The sequence below is a fragment of the Engystomops pustulosus genome, chromosome 4 (genome assembly GCF_040894005.1).
Source record: "Engystomops pustulosus chromosome 4, aEngPut4.maternal, whole genome shotgun sequence".
Lineage (NCBI taxonomy): Eukaryota > Metazoa > Chordata > Amphibia > Anura > Leptodactylidae > Engystomops > Engystomops pustulosus.
This window is the reverse complement of record NC_092414.1, coordinates 193,572,693-193,588,741: the sequence shown is the minus strand read 5'-3', so window position 1 is coordinate 193,588,741 and position 16,049 is coordinate 193,572,693. Positions and strand designations below refer to the sequence as shown.

Genomic DNA, 16,049 nt, shown 5'->3' with positions numbered 1-16,049 from the left:
ATATATGCTACAGGGGGCTGGCAGGCTATATACTACAGGGGACTTGCTGGCTATATACTGGGAGGCTGTGACCAATCCATTTCCCACCTTCGGCTTATACTCGAGTCAAAAGGTTTTCCCAGTTTTTGGTGGTAAAATTAGGGGTCTCGGCTTATACTCGGGTTGGCTTATACTCGAGTATATACGGTATAACCACAGATAGTGACACAGGGCAAAGGGTTAACATAGAAAGTATTTCAAGCAATATATTTTACTACAAGGTCATTTTTAATGTATTTTACAATGTTTTACAATCTCTTTCTTACCCGTACAACTCCAGCAGAATGAGTTTTACTACAAAGTAAACCGCTGTTTGCCATTCCCACAATTTTACCATTTAAAACAATATTCCTGAAAGAACACAAATTAAGAAGCTATTAAAGACTTCTCATGTACAATTGGTATAAATGTCTTTAAAGGGGTTTGCCCATGAAAGAAAGTTCTCACATTGTAATCCCCTAGTGATGTTTACACATTAACAATAATTTTTAACCTCCTTACTTTACAATTTTCCTCAGTGTTATTGCTGTTTCAGCTCCTATCACTCAGTGATCGTCAGTGTAAAATCCCAGAGTGTGGGTGGGGACTCTCTAAGCAAACAGTACATGATTCCTATGTACAGTGTACTGACAGTGTGTTTAAATTATCAGGGTACAGGGTTTATCTACACTTTTCTTTAGCTCCTAACATTATACTAGTATCAGACACATAGAAAAAGAGAATCACTGAATCTTTGCAGCAATGCCATAAAACCATTCAAATAGACAAATTGCCGGACCCAGGTGGCATACACCCCCAGGTACTGCATGAATTATGTACTGTGATAGATTATTATTTTTATTATTTGAAGATTCCTTAAGGACAGGTTCTATTCCACAGGACTCGCCCATAGCAAATGTGGTGACATTAAAAAAAAGGTTCAAAAAGCCATCCTGGAAACTACAGACCTGTGAGTATAACATTGGTTGTGGGGAAAATATATGAGGGGTTGGTTAGAGATGCTATCCTGGAGTATCTCACTGTACATAACCTTGTCTCCAGGATGTCTTGGCAGCAATGCAGGCTTCCACTGTGAGCCAGATGGGCTCCAGAGTCTCCTGCAAGTCCAGGTGCCAGGAGCAGGATGCCGCTGGAGTGGGGGCGCAGGCCAGGTGGGGATGAACTATTCAACTCCGTGTCCCGAGTCTCAACAACGACTGCTGCTCAATGTGCCGCTGAGATGGCGAGCCTTCGCAATGTGTGTCTCCAGACTGGCTCAGGGGCAATGCTGGAAGATTCATCATGATAAACTAGGGGCGCTTACTCACAGATCTAGGCACAGTGACTGTGGCAATCTTCTTATTGCCACAGTTATCAATGACCTTCTCTCCTCTAAAATCAACTTTAAAATTATGCTAATAGAGCCTGAAGGACACTGAGGGGGGGGGGGTGTAAATAGAGCCCCTTTTTGCTGCAGATTCATAGGCTGTTACAATGTGCAAGGAACACTTCCCCTCTCTCCCTGTGTGCTGAAACCTCCTTTGCTGCAGTGAAAGGAGGAAGGAAGTGCAAAGTAAGCAGAAGGGGGCAGTGAGACAGTGTAATAGCCTGTGAAGCTGCAGCATGGGGGGCTGGTAGCATCCCCAGGAGCTAGGATTTTAGATGGAAGTTGGCCGTAGATAACAAATATAAGATTACCACAGTAAGGATCAGCTCCCTGGATCTATGAGTAAGTGTCCCTTGTTTATCATAATGGATTTTAAAGGTAGATTTCCTTTAAATCCATAAAAACAAAGGCTATATATCACCCCATTGGAATGTTTTCCCTCCTTCGCAAACATTGTATGGAATGTTAAATTGTATGCAGGTGGAGGAGCTTTTTAACAGGAAAAGGTCTTTGGGTCACATTAATACTAATGCACCTGAATTTCATGAGAACCTTTCTGGTGTGAGCTAAGCAAACTAATAGGAGATGCAAAGTACAACAAGTCCGTCTTTGACTATGTCAGATTTATCATCCAGCATCATAATTTCCAGGGCTGCATCTGCCATAAGGGGAGATAAAAATCTCGCTTCAGGCGGCAGAATGCAGAGCCCTTTGGAGGGCGGCAAAATTTGGGCGATTTGGGTGACCGTTGCTGACGTCCACTATGTAAATCAAACATACCTGTCTCTTTAAGACACAGGTGTGATTCGTATGCGGAGCAACACAGCGTCTATTCGGTTGCCTGCGTCGCTTCATTCTATACTGGGACACAGGTGGTGTGTGATGACGTCACATCACCTGAGTCTCTCCAGGGAGCAGCGGTATATTTATTATTTTTGCTAGCCAAATATTAATGAAACTGAGGGGGATCTATGTATACATATGGGGGTTGGATACCGTTTATACTGGGGGGGGGGGGGGGCTCTGTATATAAATAAACTTGATGGGGGGAATATAATATTTCATTTCCGACTCAGGCAGCAAAATTGCTAGAATCGGCCCTTCCTCCTTCCCACGCATCTTTCAGTAAGCAGACACTTAGGTGAGATACTCTGTAGCCAGCTTGATAGTATACAGTAAGTGTTTCAGAATGAAAATAGCTTTATTAAGAAGGGAAGTGACATGTTCCTAAACTCTGATGATATAGAATTGTGTTTTTCCTTTACATCTCTTGTCTTTCTTGGTTGAACATTTTTCTTTTTCCAATCATACTAACTATGGAATAATGTAAATAAACAAGTTTAAACAACCCTACACATTGGCTATTCCTCACTCACGTCAGTAGCTGAGCGTTGTCGTTAGGTTTTCGCTTAAGCAAATCTTTGTTCCTCCAGCTAGAAAAGCGATTCAGATTGGATTTAGCAGAGCGGTTCACTTCAATCAGGTCTCCATTGCTCCATATTTCCACTCCGGTTAAAGCCACAAATATATTGAGGGGTTTATACACCTAAAAATGAGGTTAAATATAATAGTTAATGTGCAAAATATTTCCCTATATTGTTGTTAAGTATTAAAGGGGTTGTACAGACGGTCCCCTACTTACAGATGACCCCTAGTTAAAGAGGGACCCCTCCGCCCACTGTGACCCCTGGTGAATCTCTCAAGATGCTTTACTATAGTCCTAGATTACAATAATCAACTGTTAAGTATCTGTAATAAAGGTTTATTGATAATCTGAAACTCCAATTGTCACTGGGCAAAAAAAAAAAAAAAGGTCTAAGACTACAATTATAAAATATACAGTTTTGACTTGCATACAAATTCAACTTAAGAACAAACCTATGGACCCTATCTTGTACGTCCTGTACACAAATAAAAAAAATTAAACCTCTTATGCTGCCCTCCTCTGGTGCTGGCCCAACCGCAGCCATGCGGCTGCTACAGCAGAGGTTTCCGGCTGTAGCAGACACGGCCAGTCTCTCTATACAAACAGAGACTGGCGGTGACAGATTTCCAATCGGCTGAAAGGAAGCGTGGAGAAAGGTGAGTGAAAGAGGGTCATTTCTACAGCTAAATATATAAAAACATTTTTAAGAAAGGATTTAAAGATTGGCAGACATTGGGCAGATGTATTATCATATATGCGCCCAAAAAGTGTCGGGAACTTTTTTTTTGGTGCAAAAGTGTTGCGGATCATTTATAATGCCAGAAAGAACGGATGTTTGCGGCTATCGCGGCTTGTCCGTCTTTTTTTTTTTGCGCAAGTGGGCGTGGTTTATATTTTCCACATCATCCGCCACATGTCGGCTTTTTTTAGGCGCAATTTTTGCCGCAGAACAGACCAGGAAAAAAATAGCCTGAACTCAAAAGAAAAACAGACGCAGCCCATGTAAGATTTTGGCACTCACCTCATTTGTGTTGCAATTTTTATGTCGCCCAACTGATTAGTTCCGTCTGTGCATAAATTGCTTACAGCTGTGCTTTACCTTATTGCATCGGGCTATGCTTTCCGTAGATGCCGACTGTCGAGGTTGCGACAAATTTAATAAATCCCCCCCCCCCCATTTAGTTTGAACTAGGATAACAAGTCCTCATCAGTTTAAAAAAATAAAGGGGTACCAAAAAACCCCTTTAACTTTTGCTTGAAATGAAATGTCATCAGGATTTTAGCTCCAGTGAACCATCAGATAGTTATATACAGGGCTTCACTAGGCAACAACATGATGCCATAATAAAACACAACACATAGCGCCACATTTACTAAGAACAGTGCAGTCTGTACTATGCACAGTTTGCCTGCGTAGAGTGCAGGGGGGGGGGGGGCAGATTCAGGATTTGTTCTTCATGAATCTGGTGCCCCCTGCACTGCTCCGACAGAGAGCAGCACTTTTTTTTTTGGTGCACCTGTGACACATTTCTGTCAGACATCTGGTGCGGGGTCCAACTGAGCCCTGGACACTTCTTAAATACATGTGCGTGCAGTTTGCAAATAAAAGAACATGTAAAGTCTGACAGAAACCTGGCGCAAAGTCCTAAGTAAATGTGCCCTATGGGATAAGCCTTCCCTTGAATGTAATGACAGTCATTCCATGATGGTAGTGAATGAGGAAAGGGTTGACTAGGGGCGGAATGCATAGAATGAAAGGTCTCTTGCTATTATTATTAACCCTGGTTCCCAGGTCCTTCTCCTCTTTGTCTGTAAAACCTACCCAATTATTTTTATCTCACACATTTCAGTCCTACCACTTTTAACCCCAGGATACTTAACTATATAGAATAAAGGTTATATACAATCTATATTATCTATTATTTCACTTTGCACTTTATTTTGATGATTTATTTCCAACAGAGAGTAAAACATATTTTGACGTCTTCTTTGAGAAGTTACTACACAATCTGTGCACATCCAATGGATAGGACCCCATTGACTCACCTGGTTAACGAAATTCACAATGTTGAACATCCGTTTCCTGATTTCATCTGTAGCCTTCTTATATTTGTTGTACTGCAAGGTGCAAGATAATTCATTATTTGAACATTTCACAAACCTTTAATTTTTTCCATAAAAAAAAAAACCTTTTGCCCATTCACTGATTTTACAGTAGTTTTCTCTGGCCCCCAATGTTCTAGAGTAACTAGTGCCCTTATTTTCCCAGCTGTGAGGTGAGTGGTCCCAGCATGTATTGCTCCAGAAATGGACATTCCCTGTATATATTCCAATTGACATACTGGGGTACATTTACTAGTGTGCAGGGGGTGCCAGATTCATGATGTCTGGCCCCGGTTCTTCATGAATCTGGCACCCCTTGCACTGCTCCGACAGAGTGCAGCAACTTTTTTTTGGTAGATCTTTAATATAGGGCGTGCAATATAATTCTGTCGGACTTGGCATGTTAAATCTGCGGCACGGTCAGACTGAGTCCTGGAGCGCCGCCTAATTTGTGTCAGATGAAGACTAGTGCTGCGGCACCACAAAAGGGTCTCGTGCAACACAAATATGGAGCGGACACTTCTTAAATACCTATGCAATCAGTTTGCACCTAAAAGAATGTGCAAAGTCCAACAGAAACCTGGTGCAAGGTCCTTAGTAAATGTGCCCCGATGTGTCAGTCAGATAAACTGAACAAACTTCACTGAACTATCTAAACATCTTGCGATTGGTTAGGTGAGAAAAAAAATCTGATTCCACCAGAATCTAATTGAAACTAAGTGTATAATCTTACACATTATATATACTCTTACCATAGAATTATCTGCCACAATATAGAGTTCAATATATTTTTTTGACTTCAGAAATGCTTCTTTCTATTAAGAGAAATCAGGGTAACTTTAGGATATTAATATAGATCGAGATATAGTACACACAGTGCTAGGTTTTCCTTCAGCGGTTGTTTCATTCATTTGCCTAGATGTACAGTATATTGAAATAACCATGATAGGGTGGTGATAGAAATACTGTTGCACATGATCAATAGGTCCCATAGCAAAATGTAGTAGGGGCACTGATCGAACGTGCAAACTGCTTGTACATGTATTTATAAAGTGTTTATAAAGTGCCTGGCTTGACATGCCACAAAATTCTGGTGCAGAGTCAGACAATGCGCCACATTTATTACTGAGACTCGACGAAATCATGTCACATGCTGTTAAAGGTGCATCAAAAAACAGTTGGTGCACTCCGCCGAAGCAGTGAAGAGGGTGCCAGATTCATGCAGAATATGCACCAGTATTCAGTAATCTGGCGCCCCCTGCACACTACACTGGTAAAATGCACCTAGTTGAGACTGCACTAGTTGTGATGAATGTGGCCCATTGTTTTTTTTCCCAAAAGTGGGTTTGACACAACCTCCAGAGTAAGAAAGGTTGCAATAGGCAGCTGAAACATTGCTGTTCTACATTGTGTGAATAAATGTTTTGGAGCACATGTAGATAGATAGATAGATAGATAGATAGATAGATAGATAGATAGATAGATAGATAGATAGATAGATATTGTAGATGAACATGAAATAGTTTTTTCACTCCCCTCCGAACTCAGTCTTGAGAAGTCAATCTTGGTCTTTATTGTCTTATTTACACTTGTGTCTTCCACGTCACAGTTTTCTGGCATCTCCTGGGCTTGATACTGGTGAACAGCATGTGCTCCGGTTTCTGACATCTTCAGCGGCTGAATCAAGAATGTATTTTCTTGTGTTGTAATGATGCCACTAACAAAAATATTATAGGACCTTCATATTAGTAAGTCATGATGCTACCTCCTCAATTTGGTTAAAGGGAACCTACCACCACGATTCTACCTATAAAGGTAGATCGGGTGGTAGGTGGATGTAAGGGACGTGAGGAGAGCTCTTTTTAGAGCTAATCCTCACGTCCCCGCTAACTTTTAATAAACTTTATTCCCCTAACATGTAAATTTAGTTATGCGGCTACTGGAGCGTGGAGTGGCCGGCACGAGGCTACACAGCGCGGCTACTCCACGCCCCAGTAGCCACGTTACTCCTCCTACCCTGTGTGTTCGGCGCGCAGCTCCTCATAGCTGCGCGCCCTCGCCCGACATGCTGGCGTTCTGCGCATGCGCAGAACGCAGCTGAGCAGCCACAGCTCCGAGGCCGGAGCTACTGCGCATGCGCAGAACTCCGGCTTGTCAGATGCCGCGCGCTGAACACACTGGGTAGGAGGAGTAACGTGGCTACTGGGGCGTGGAGTAGCCGCGCTGTGTAGCCTCGTGCCTGGCTACTCCACGCCCCAGTAGCCGCATAACTAAATTTACATGTTAGGGGAATAAAGTTTATTAAAAGTTAGCGGGGACGTGAGGATTAGCTCTAAAAAGAGCTCTCCTCACGTCCCTTACATCCACCTACCACCCGATCTACCTTTATAGGTAGAATCGTGGTGGTAGGTGCCCTTTAAATAATCTTTTTAATAGGTTTCTGGTTTGTAGAGGTCACATATCAGTACTTGCCACTGTCTGCTGTTATTCATCTAAGCATTAGATCCATTGCTCGGGGAGGTAGACAAGCTGTCTGCCTATGCCAGGGTGCATACAGACTGTTTAGAAGTCAAGGTCCTGGCTTATGCAGATGATTTTTATATTTTATTGATAGTCCCAGCAGGTCAGTTCCTGCTATTATGTTGATTTTGTCATATATCAAGTAAGTGGAAGACCGATTAGTCTATCGCCCAACCTGTGATCTAAGATTCCTTTCATCCGTAATTCGAACCTCCCACTTACATTAGGTAGTTATTGCTTTTTAAGTTTTAGCAAGTTTTAGAAGACTGTCCATCCAAATGTTGTGTGTCCCTGTGCAATCACTCTCTATATGTCCCCATTCTCTCCGTATGGGTAAATTGGGAACGGTACCTGGGATTATAATACATTCTCCAAATTGAAACTGATGCCTCATTGCTTCCCAGCTCCAGGTTGTTATTATAATCTCACCTTAATCCATTGCACGCGCTCAGGCTGACCTGTGACCCCTTGTCATCCTTCACATATCCCTGATACAGGCAGTGATCCTATCAGAGAGAAATAGAAATCATTCACTCCGTATTACATACTTATAGAGGTTGACCCTCACTGATCCCCTTTTTTACCCCTATACTTCGAGTATCATAGTATAAGGTTGGAAAAAGACACATATCCATCAAGTCCAAACTACAAGAAACGTCCAAGACAAACCTGTAAGAAAATGATAACTTTCTAAGTTAGCACAGCCCCTTCAAACTGGTGATACACACAATAAAGTTGGCCTTAAAATATTTTAGTGGGCAACACAACTTCTGTCCCTCTTTACACTTTCAGGAAATAAGGGAACAGTATGTTCTCCTAGTGTTCCCAATGGTAACTCACCCAGACACTCTTCAGGCTCTTTAATGCTCGTACTGCATATAGGAACAGATTTCATAGACATTACCTTGAAGTCAGGACTGGTGGTAACTGGGGATCCATCTTTCAGGTAATGGGTCTCTGTGTACGTGTCAGATATTAAGTCTCTATGAGAAGAATTATGAACCTGTTTTTAGGATAACTTATACTATAACTCGTATGTGACCAATTCTAAATGAGAATACCTGCTACTATTCCATTTGTTTTTTATCTTATTCCATTGCTTGCATTTAGGATGGGGGTAAAGAGGAGGAAAGTTGGAAAATCCCATTACCATCACCGACCATGTGGCATTTATAATATTAGTATATTTTGTTACGTGGCATAGGGACTGTTAGACACCTCAGGAACAAGGGCCTAGATGTAACTGCTATGTGTGTGTTTCTTATGGCTACCTTTATGTTGTGAAGGCTCTTACAATATAATGTTTTGGTCCACAAATTAATTAAACCTACCTATCCCATATCAAGTACAAACGAGTTCCCCAAGTGTCTTATGTGAAGAGATTGATGGAATGAATGCATGACCAGCACTCAGTTCACATCTGAGTAGAAGTAAACGGAGTGCTCACACTCAATGACATCAGTTCATGCAATCACTAAGTAGCCTAAAGGTCCCACCATTGATCATACCATGATCTGACACTTTTCTCATATCACATGGGACAGGAACTAAACTTTCGAACAACAATTTGTAAACCACAAGTGTAGAGGATAATAATGAACTTTGAATATTAAAGAAATATGACCTTGTGTGATTCTCCTTCCCCTTCCTTTCTTACTTATTCAAGCAGTGTCTAAAAAAAAGCTGGTGATACCAAAGCCTTATAAAATGTCTAGTGACATAACTTTTAACTCTATTCTCTTCGAAGAGTTGAATAATCTAAGGAAATACTCTTCAGCTCTTAAACGCACACTTAAGGGTTGGCAATTGTAGAGAAGAAATAGTAGAGAAGTCCTTTTAAATAAACATTTTTACAATACTCACTCAGTTTTTTCTAGATGAAGCACCATGGGTTTACCATTCACTTTTAGCCCATATTGTACCATATCCGGATATTCACTCTGCTGACAGAAGATACACAGTCACATATCCATAGTACATTACAATGGGTTATGGGAGTCCAAACAATTGCGGGATATGATGATACCTAAACTAACAAGAAAATGTTAGTTGTGTATAGCAATCAGTTACAGTGCACACTTTTATTTTTCAAACGCACTAAAATAGTTTAAGAAGCTACTGTGACAGGATACAAAAACTGTATAGACCATATGATAATGTAGATCTTCTGTCTTTTAAGGGGTACTGATGCAGAGCCAGGAGCCCGGAGAGGTGCAGGGGGAGCACCGTGCCGTACAGCGGAGCACGAGTGCCCCCGCGATCCTAGAAGTTGCGGTTTATGGAAAATAATATATATGAGTGGGAATCGTACTGGTCTCGTAGATAAAGATTTTCATGCCCCATGCTGTTTACATTGTATATAATCATGAGGTTTGTTTATATATATATATATTTTTTATTTATTTATTTATTTTTTTAATTGGGAAGGGGGGTATCCATGCAGAAGCCTGCTATAAGACCCTGCCTCTCCTAGTTAGATAGATTGATAGACAGATAGATATGAGATAGATAGATAGATAGATAGATAGATAGATAGATAGATAGATAGATAGCTCAAGGGGTTAACAATCTTCCTAAAAGTTGTTTCTGATAGTTTGAGGGGTGCAGATTTGAAAATGGGTTGATTGTAGAGTGGTTTTAATGCTAAATATTTAAAATTTCATTCAAAACAGTAATTATCCCCAAAATAGTCAGTTCTGAAAATACGGAAAATCTATATCCGACTTGTAAGTCGCTGAACATCAAAATAAATTATCCAGACATTTCAAAAAATCACAATGATTTTGAGTGTCGAAAATGGCAAATTTTTCAAAAAATTCATAATTTTTTCTTTTTTTTGTAAATAAATGCAAAACTCATCAGACAACATTTACCACTAATATGAGATAGATAGATAGATAGATAGATAGATAGATAGATAGATAGATAGATAGATAAGATAGATAGATAGATAGATAGATAGATGGGCTGTACCTGTGTGTCTCTCTTTTGATGCACATGAAGTTTTCGAGGGAAGACCACCTCATATTTCTGCCCCTCTGGTATGTCACTGAAGCCTGGAAGGAATGACCACAGGAATATTGGTATCATACATGTTTACAACTTTGCTGTGCTTCCATATTGCAGCTTTGTACTCTCTCTGTGCTTGTAGTAGATTTCTTTAACAAAGGGCTACATGTATCACTCCTTTATTCTGTTGTTTTTGCGCTATTTTTGTGACTAAACACCAAACTAGCCGCGCAGCAAAAACAATCATGTTTCCCTCATCTATCCTACCAATCCAGATGTTTTGTTGCACCTAATGATATTCATCACTTGCGACTTTTCATTCAGGCGCAAAAACACTCCAGCCTGAAGGTGGTGTTAACTGAGAAGTAACACTGACCCCTGTGCAGAGCAGCTCATCCCCAGCAGCAGAGCTCAGCCAGACACTGCAGACACTAGTACAGACATTACAGACACTGCGGACACTAGTCCAGACATAACATACACTGCAGACACTAGTACAGGCATTACATACACTGCAGACACTAGTACAGACATTACATACACTGCAGACACTAGTACAGACATACCATACACTGCAGACACTAGTACAGACATTACATACACTGCAGACACTAGTACAGACATTACATACACTGCAGACACTAGTACAGACATAACATACACTGCAGACACTAGTACAGGCATTACATACACTGCAGACACTAGTACAGACATACCATACACTGCAGACACTAGTACAGACATTACATACACTGCAGACACTAGTACAGACATACCATACACTGCAGACACTAGTACAGACATACCATACACTGCAGACACTAGTACAGACATAACATACACTGCAGACACTAGTACAGACATTACACACACTGCAGACACTAGTACAGACATTACAGACACTGCAGACACTAGTACAGACATTACATACACTGCAGACACTAGTACAGATATACCATACACTGCAGACACTAGGACAGACATTGAATACACTGCAGACACTAGTACAGACATACCATGCACTGCAGACACTAGGACAGACATTACATACACTGCAGACACTAGTACAGACATAACATACACTGCAGACACTAGTACAGACATTACAGACACTGCAGACACTAGGAAAGACATTACATACACTGCAGACACTAGTACAGACATAACATACACTGCAGACACTAGTACAGACATTACAGACACTGCAGACACTAGTACAGACATTACAGACACTGCAGACACTAGTACAGATATAACATACACTGCAGACACTGGTACAGGCAGTACATACACTGCAGACACTATTACAGACATTACATACAATGCAGACACTATTACAGACATAACATACACTGCAGACACTAGTAGAGACATAACATACACTGCAGACACTAGTACAGACATTACACACACTGCAGACACTAGTACAGACATACCATACACTGCAGACACTAGGACAGACATTACATACTCTGCAGACACTAGTACAGACATTACATACACTGCAGACACTAGTACAGATATTACATACACTGCAGACACTAGTACAGACATTACCTACTCTGCAAACACTAGAACAGATAATACAGACATGAGATACTCTGCAGACAGGAGCTGCAGACTCTATTTACAGTTCATCACCTTCTATTTATAAAACATTCTGCAAAATCCTCAGCTCAGAGAAAAGTTTGCAGATGGTACAGACAAGTTTCCCCTGTGTAGCAGGATGACCACACTGGTGTCTGAGGAGGATACTGGCCAGAATTACAGGGGTGCAGCAGAAGATCAGCACTAGAGGATCCCCTCCAGGCGAAGCCACTGCTGAGGAGGTAACTGGGTGCAGGGTGTCACACACCTGGGTGCTGCTGTGAGTGTTATCTTCATTCTGGGATGTGGGAGAAGCAGAGAGGAGCTTGTAGCAGGATGACATGTGAGTGCCCGATTCTTACATTGTGTCGAAACTGTGCCAAAATTGCACCTAAACTGTGTTAAAGTAAAGTGATTAATAAGAGGCAGGAAATTAACTTATCACAGATGGTTGTAGCTTGTGATAATTCTGGCGCATCAGTGCGCCAGAATTTACATGCAACTACTACACTTTGGCGCACAAAAATGATAAATGTGGCCCAAAGAACTAAGTATCAGGAGCAGAGAAAAGCCTGTCTCACAAATCACTATACTCCTGTCTATAAAATTTACTAACTAATCAGTTTTCCATCAATGGATTACCATAATATTAGGCGTACAACTTTTTGTTGTACTACCAGAGATGTACCTGCCACCACACCCCAATGGCGTATCACATACAAATTGGTGGATCTGACTCTGTGGACAGCAGAAGACTCTAGACATTTCTTCGAAAATGTTGTCTCTCTTAAAAAAAAAACCTAACCAGTACAGTATTGTCCAATGCTTATAATTTGATCTGGTGCTGAAAGCCAACATGAAGAATCCGGATCAAACTATCACGTATCACTTATAGTATTTGTCTCTTTATGTGGGCAGTGGAAACTTTCAAATCCCCTCATAACCCAAAGCCTAAGTGCAAGTATAACTCTACTTGGACCTTGAAACCAAAAAAAGATAAGTACCACCTTAAGGTCCAGAACATTATTTCAAAAAGTTTCTGAAGAAAGAATGAATCTAAGTCATTGGCCATAATTGTCCTTTTTACAGATAAAATATTGCGATGGTGTAATAAGAAGAGGAAGATGACTGAGCATTCACTAGTTTTATCCTCACAAGTCAGGAGAGTAGAAACATTTACCTTATAGGACACGTCTACTAATAGAAGGACTTACCTAGACTTTGGCTGCTCAACAGCATAACCAAGAGCAGAACAGCTCTCAGCATTGAGACTGTCTCAGATGAGCTAGTGACAGTGGAAGTCTGTGCAAGCATTAACAATCTACATGTGCCAATAGATCAATGATTAAGAATATATAGTGTATCCCAACCCTCCAAACTCCATATAAGGAGGTTAAATAGCAGAAACCATCGTGTACTGTGATCTTAAGCTTCTCTGGTAGAAAAAAGTCTTATATTGGGCTTTTGTTTTCTAAGGAAACTTGTTTGTAATAACCACATCATTTCTATATCGCTGGTTGAAATTATTGTAATATATTACTACCATTTACCATGGGTTGCAAAAGTATTCATACTCTTTGAACTTTTTTTTTAAATGTTACAGCCAAGAAAACGTAATTGTACTTTACTAATATCTTAAGTCATAGAGCAACACAACATTTCAAGTATCAGTGAGGTATAAAGAAAATGATATGGCGTCCATATGTATTCAGTCACTGTAGCCATAAATAAGATCCGGCATGTCTATTTGCCTTTAGAGGTCACATAATTTGTAAAATATAGTACATCTCTATGTCATTCATTATGAGTATAACTCCACGTGTTATATTAAGGCCTCAGAGGTTTGTAAAAGAACATTAATGAACAAACAGCATCATGAAAACCAGTTAACACAGCAAACAGCTCAGGGATGAAGTTTTGACAAAATGTACTATAGGGAACTACTCAATCTTCTATTCATAAACAGAAAAAGAATGGCACAACTGCTAATATACTGAGACATGGCCGTACTCCAAAACTAGGAGCACAGACAAGGTGAAGCAGCCAAGAGGCCCAGGGATCCATAGCTCAGGAGGGAGAATTTGTTCTCAGGACAACTAATAGTCGTGTTCTCCACAAACCTGCCATTTATGGAAAAGTGGCAAGAAGAAGACACGATTCATAAGACCCTTATGTAAGGGACACATCAAGGATACTCAGCACCAGCGTCCAGTGCTTCCGATACCACCCGGTACTACAGCTGCATCGTCTACTGCTGAGCTCAGGCTGCGTCTTTCCATGCCCTCCAAATATGACGGTGAGGCCAAGTTATGCAGGGGCTTCATTACTCAGTGCTCCCTACATACTGAACTGATGCCTTCACAGTTCGCCACAGAACGGGCTAAGGTGACTTTTGGATCAGTCTTCTTTCCGGGAAAGCCCTGGCATGGGCTATTCCCCTCTGGGACAGGGACGATCCAGTCATGGCTACACTCACTGCGTTGCTCACTGAATTCCGATCCGTCTTTGAGGAAACTGCCCAAGCATCTTCTGCTGAGATTGCACTGCTGAACCACGTGACGAGTGATCTAATCTCTCTGGCCACTCAAATCGACATCCAGTTTACTGATGTTCTCTGAGGAGAAACGTCTGGAACAATTGCAAGTTAGGACCCGACGTCTGCCCCGCCTGGCTCCAGTCTTCCAAAGACCACTCCAGCCGTCTTCCGAGTCTGCTGCAGAAGAGCCCATGCAGGTGGATAGAGCTCTTCTGTCTTTCCAAGAGCATTCCAGACGAAGACAGGAGAACCTCTTCCTCTATTATTCCAGCCCCGGGCACTTTCTTATGTCTTGCCCAATCTGTCCATAGCGCCCGGGAAACACATGCACCTAGGGTTCTTGGAAGGGTCACCTGTGTGCCTTCCTGTGCCCCTGGAACATACACGAGCACTCACCTCTTCTTACTCCAGCGGCAGTCTCTGCGACTCCCGCAGTCCAGCGCAGTCCTGTATTCCGTTCCTGACTTCGATCCCGTGCTGCCTGTCCTGACCTACCGCTACATCCCCGACTCTGATCCTGTGCTGCCTGTCTCGACCTTCTGCCTGTCCCGACCACACTTCTGCCTCACGACCTTGTACTATGCATTGGCCGCCGCCACAGACAATGTCATGCTTGTGGAGCGAATTAGTGGTACCACGCCGGCTCTGGTCAAAACCGAGTGCACTTAAATTCTGCTCCCAGTTGTTGGCTTACATCATCATCTGCGGTGGTCAAGTGGGTCCACTACCCCTGGTACCTGACACTTCTTTCAGTTTTGGTATTTTGTACTTGCATCTGTTCCTGTCTTAATGTAATGTATGTGAACCCCTTACTGGTTGTACAGCACCATGGAATTAATAGTGCTATATAAATAATAATAATAATAATTCTTTATGTGTAAAATAAAGACCATATGTCCCTCATTAAAGTAATTTCTTAGTTTGATGGAACTAGTTTACATCACCCACCCCCCATCAGATAAAGCCAAAAGCTATCTGCTCAGAATGACCACAAGTCAATTTCAAAACCCACTGTTGCTGTGTTTTGCTACATGATGTGGTTCTGATGCTGATATAAGGAGAAACACAGGTTCCCATGAATCTGAAACATCCCCCACTGGGGCCTAGCCTTTTCTTGGTGGCCTGAGGGCAACCGGGGCCCAGAATACTGGAGTGGCTGGCTAGTGCGGACCGGAGAGATGACCTACAGCCTGGTCTCCAGCAGGTGGTGTGTGCAAGAAATATGGAGGGAGAGGCTGATGCAGTGGTTTCTCCCTGGGGAAACCCCTGAGGTGTACAAAGGAGGAATCGCTGGGTAATGGATGGGGAATACCGCGTGTGAATGAGCCCTAAGACCTCAGACCATATGCTTCCACCCAGCAGGGGTTTATATACTCCCATGGTCAGGTGGCAGCACCTATCCAATCACCTTCCAGCTTGTGTTACAGAAACATCATTGGACAATTACACATTTCACAATTAAC

The 16,049-nt window shown here is 41.8% G+C and overlaps 1 protein-coding gene across 1 annotated transcript in view; it reads right to left on the bottom strand.

The window, feature by feature from the left end:
• LOC140128513 (zinc metalloproteinase-disintegrin-like halysase) overlaps positions 1 to 13,359 on the bottom strand; it is a 44,143-nt gene extending 30,784 nt beyond the window's left edge. Inside the window, exons 1-10 of the mRNA XM_072150211.1 lie at positions 13,265 to 13,359; positions 10,428 to 10,510; positions 9,318 to 9,394; positions 8,359 to 8,437; positions 7,884 to 7,960; positions 6,429 to 6,651; positions 5,687 to 5,749; positions 4,878 to 4,949; positions 2,782 to 2,951; positions 306 to 390 (exon numbers count right to left, since the gene is read on the bottom strand). Of these exons, the coding sequence (XP_072006312.1) occupies positions 306 to 390; positions 2,782 to 2,951; positions 4,878 to 4,949; positions 5,687 to 5,749; positions 6,429 to 6,651; positions 7,884 to 7,960; positions 8,359 to 8,437; positions 9,318 to 9,394; positions 10,428 to 10,510; positions 13,265 to 13,316 (981 nt within the window). The 5' untranslated portion in view covers positions 13,317 to 13,359. The remainder of the gene's footprint in view (positions 1 to 305; positions 391 to 2,781; positions 2,952 to 4,877; positions 4,950 to 5,686; positions 5,750 to 6,428; positions 6,652 to 7,883; positions 7,961 to 8,358; positions 8,438 to 9,317; positions 9,395 to 10,427; positions 10,511 to 13,264) is intronic.
• Positions 13,360 to 16,049: the final 2,690 nt, after the last annotated feature.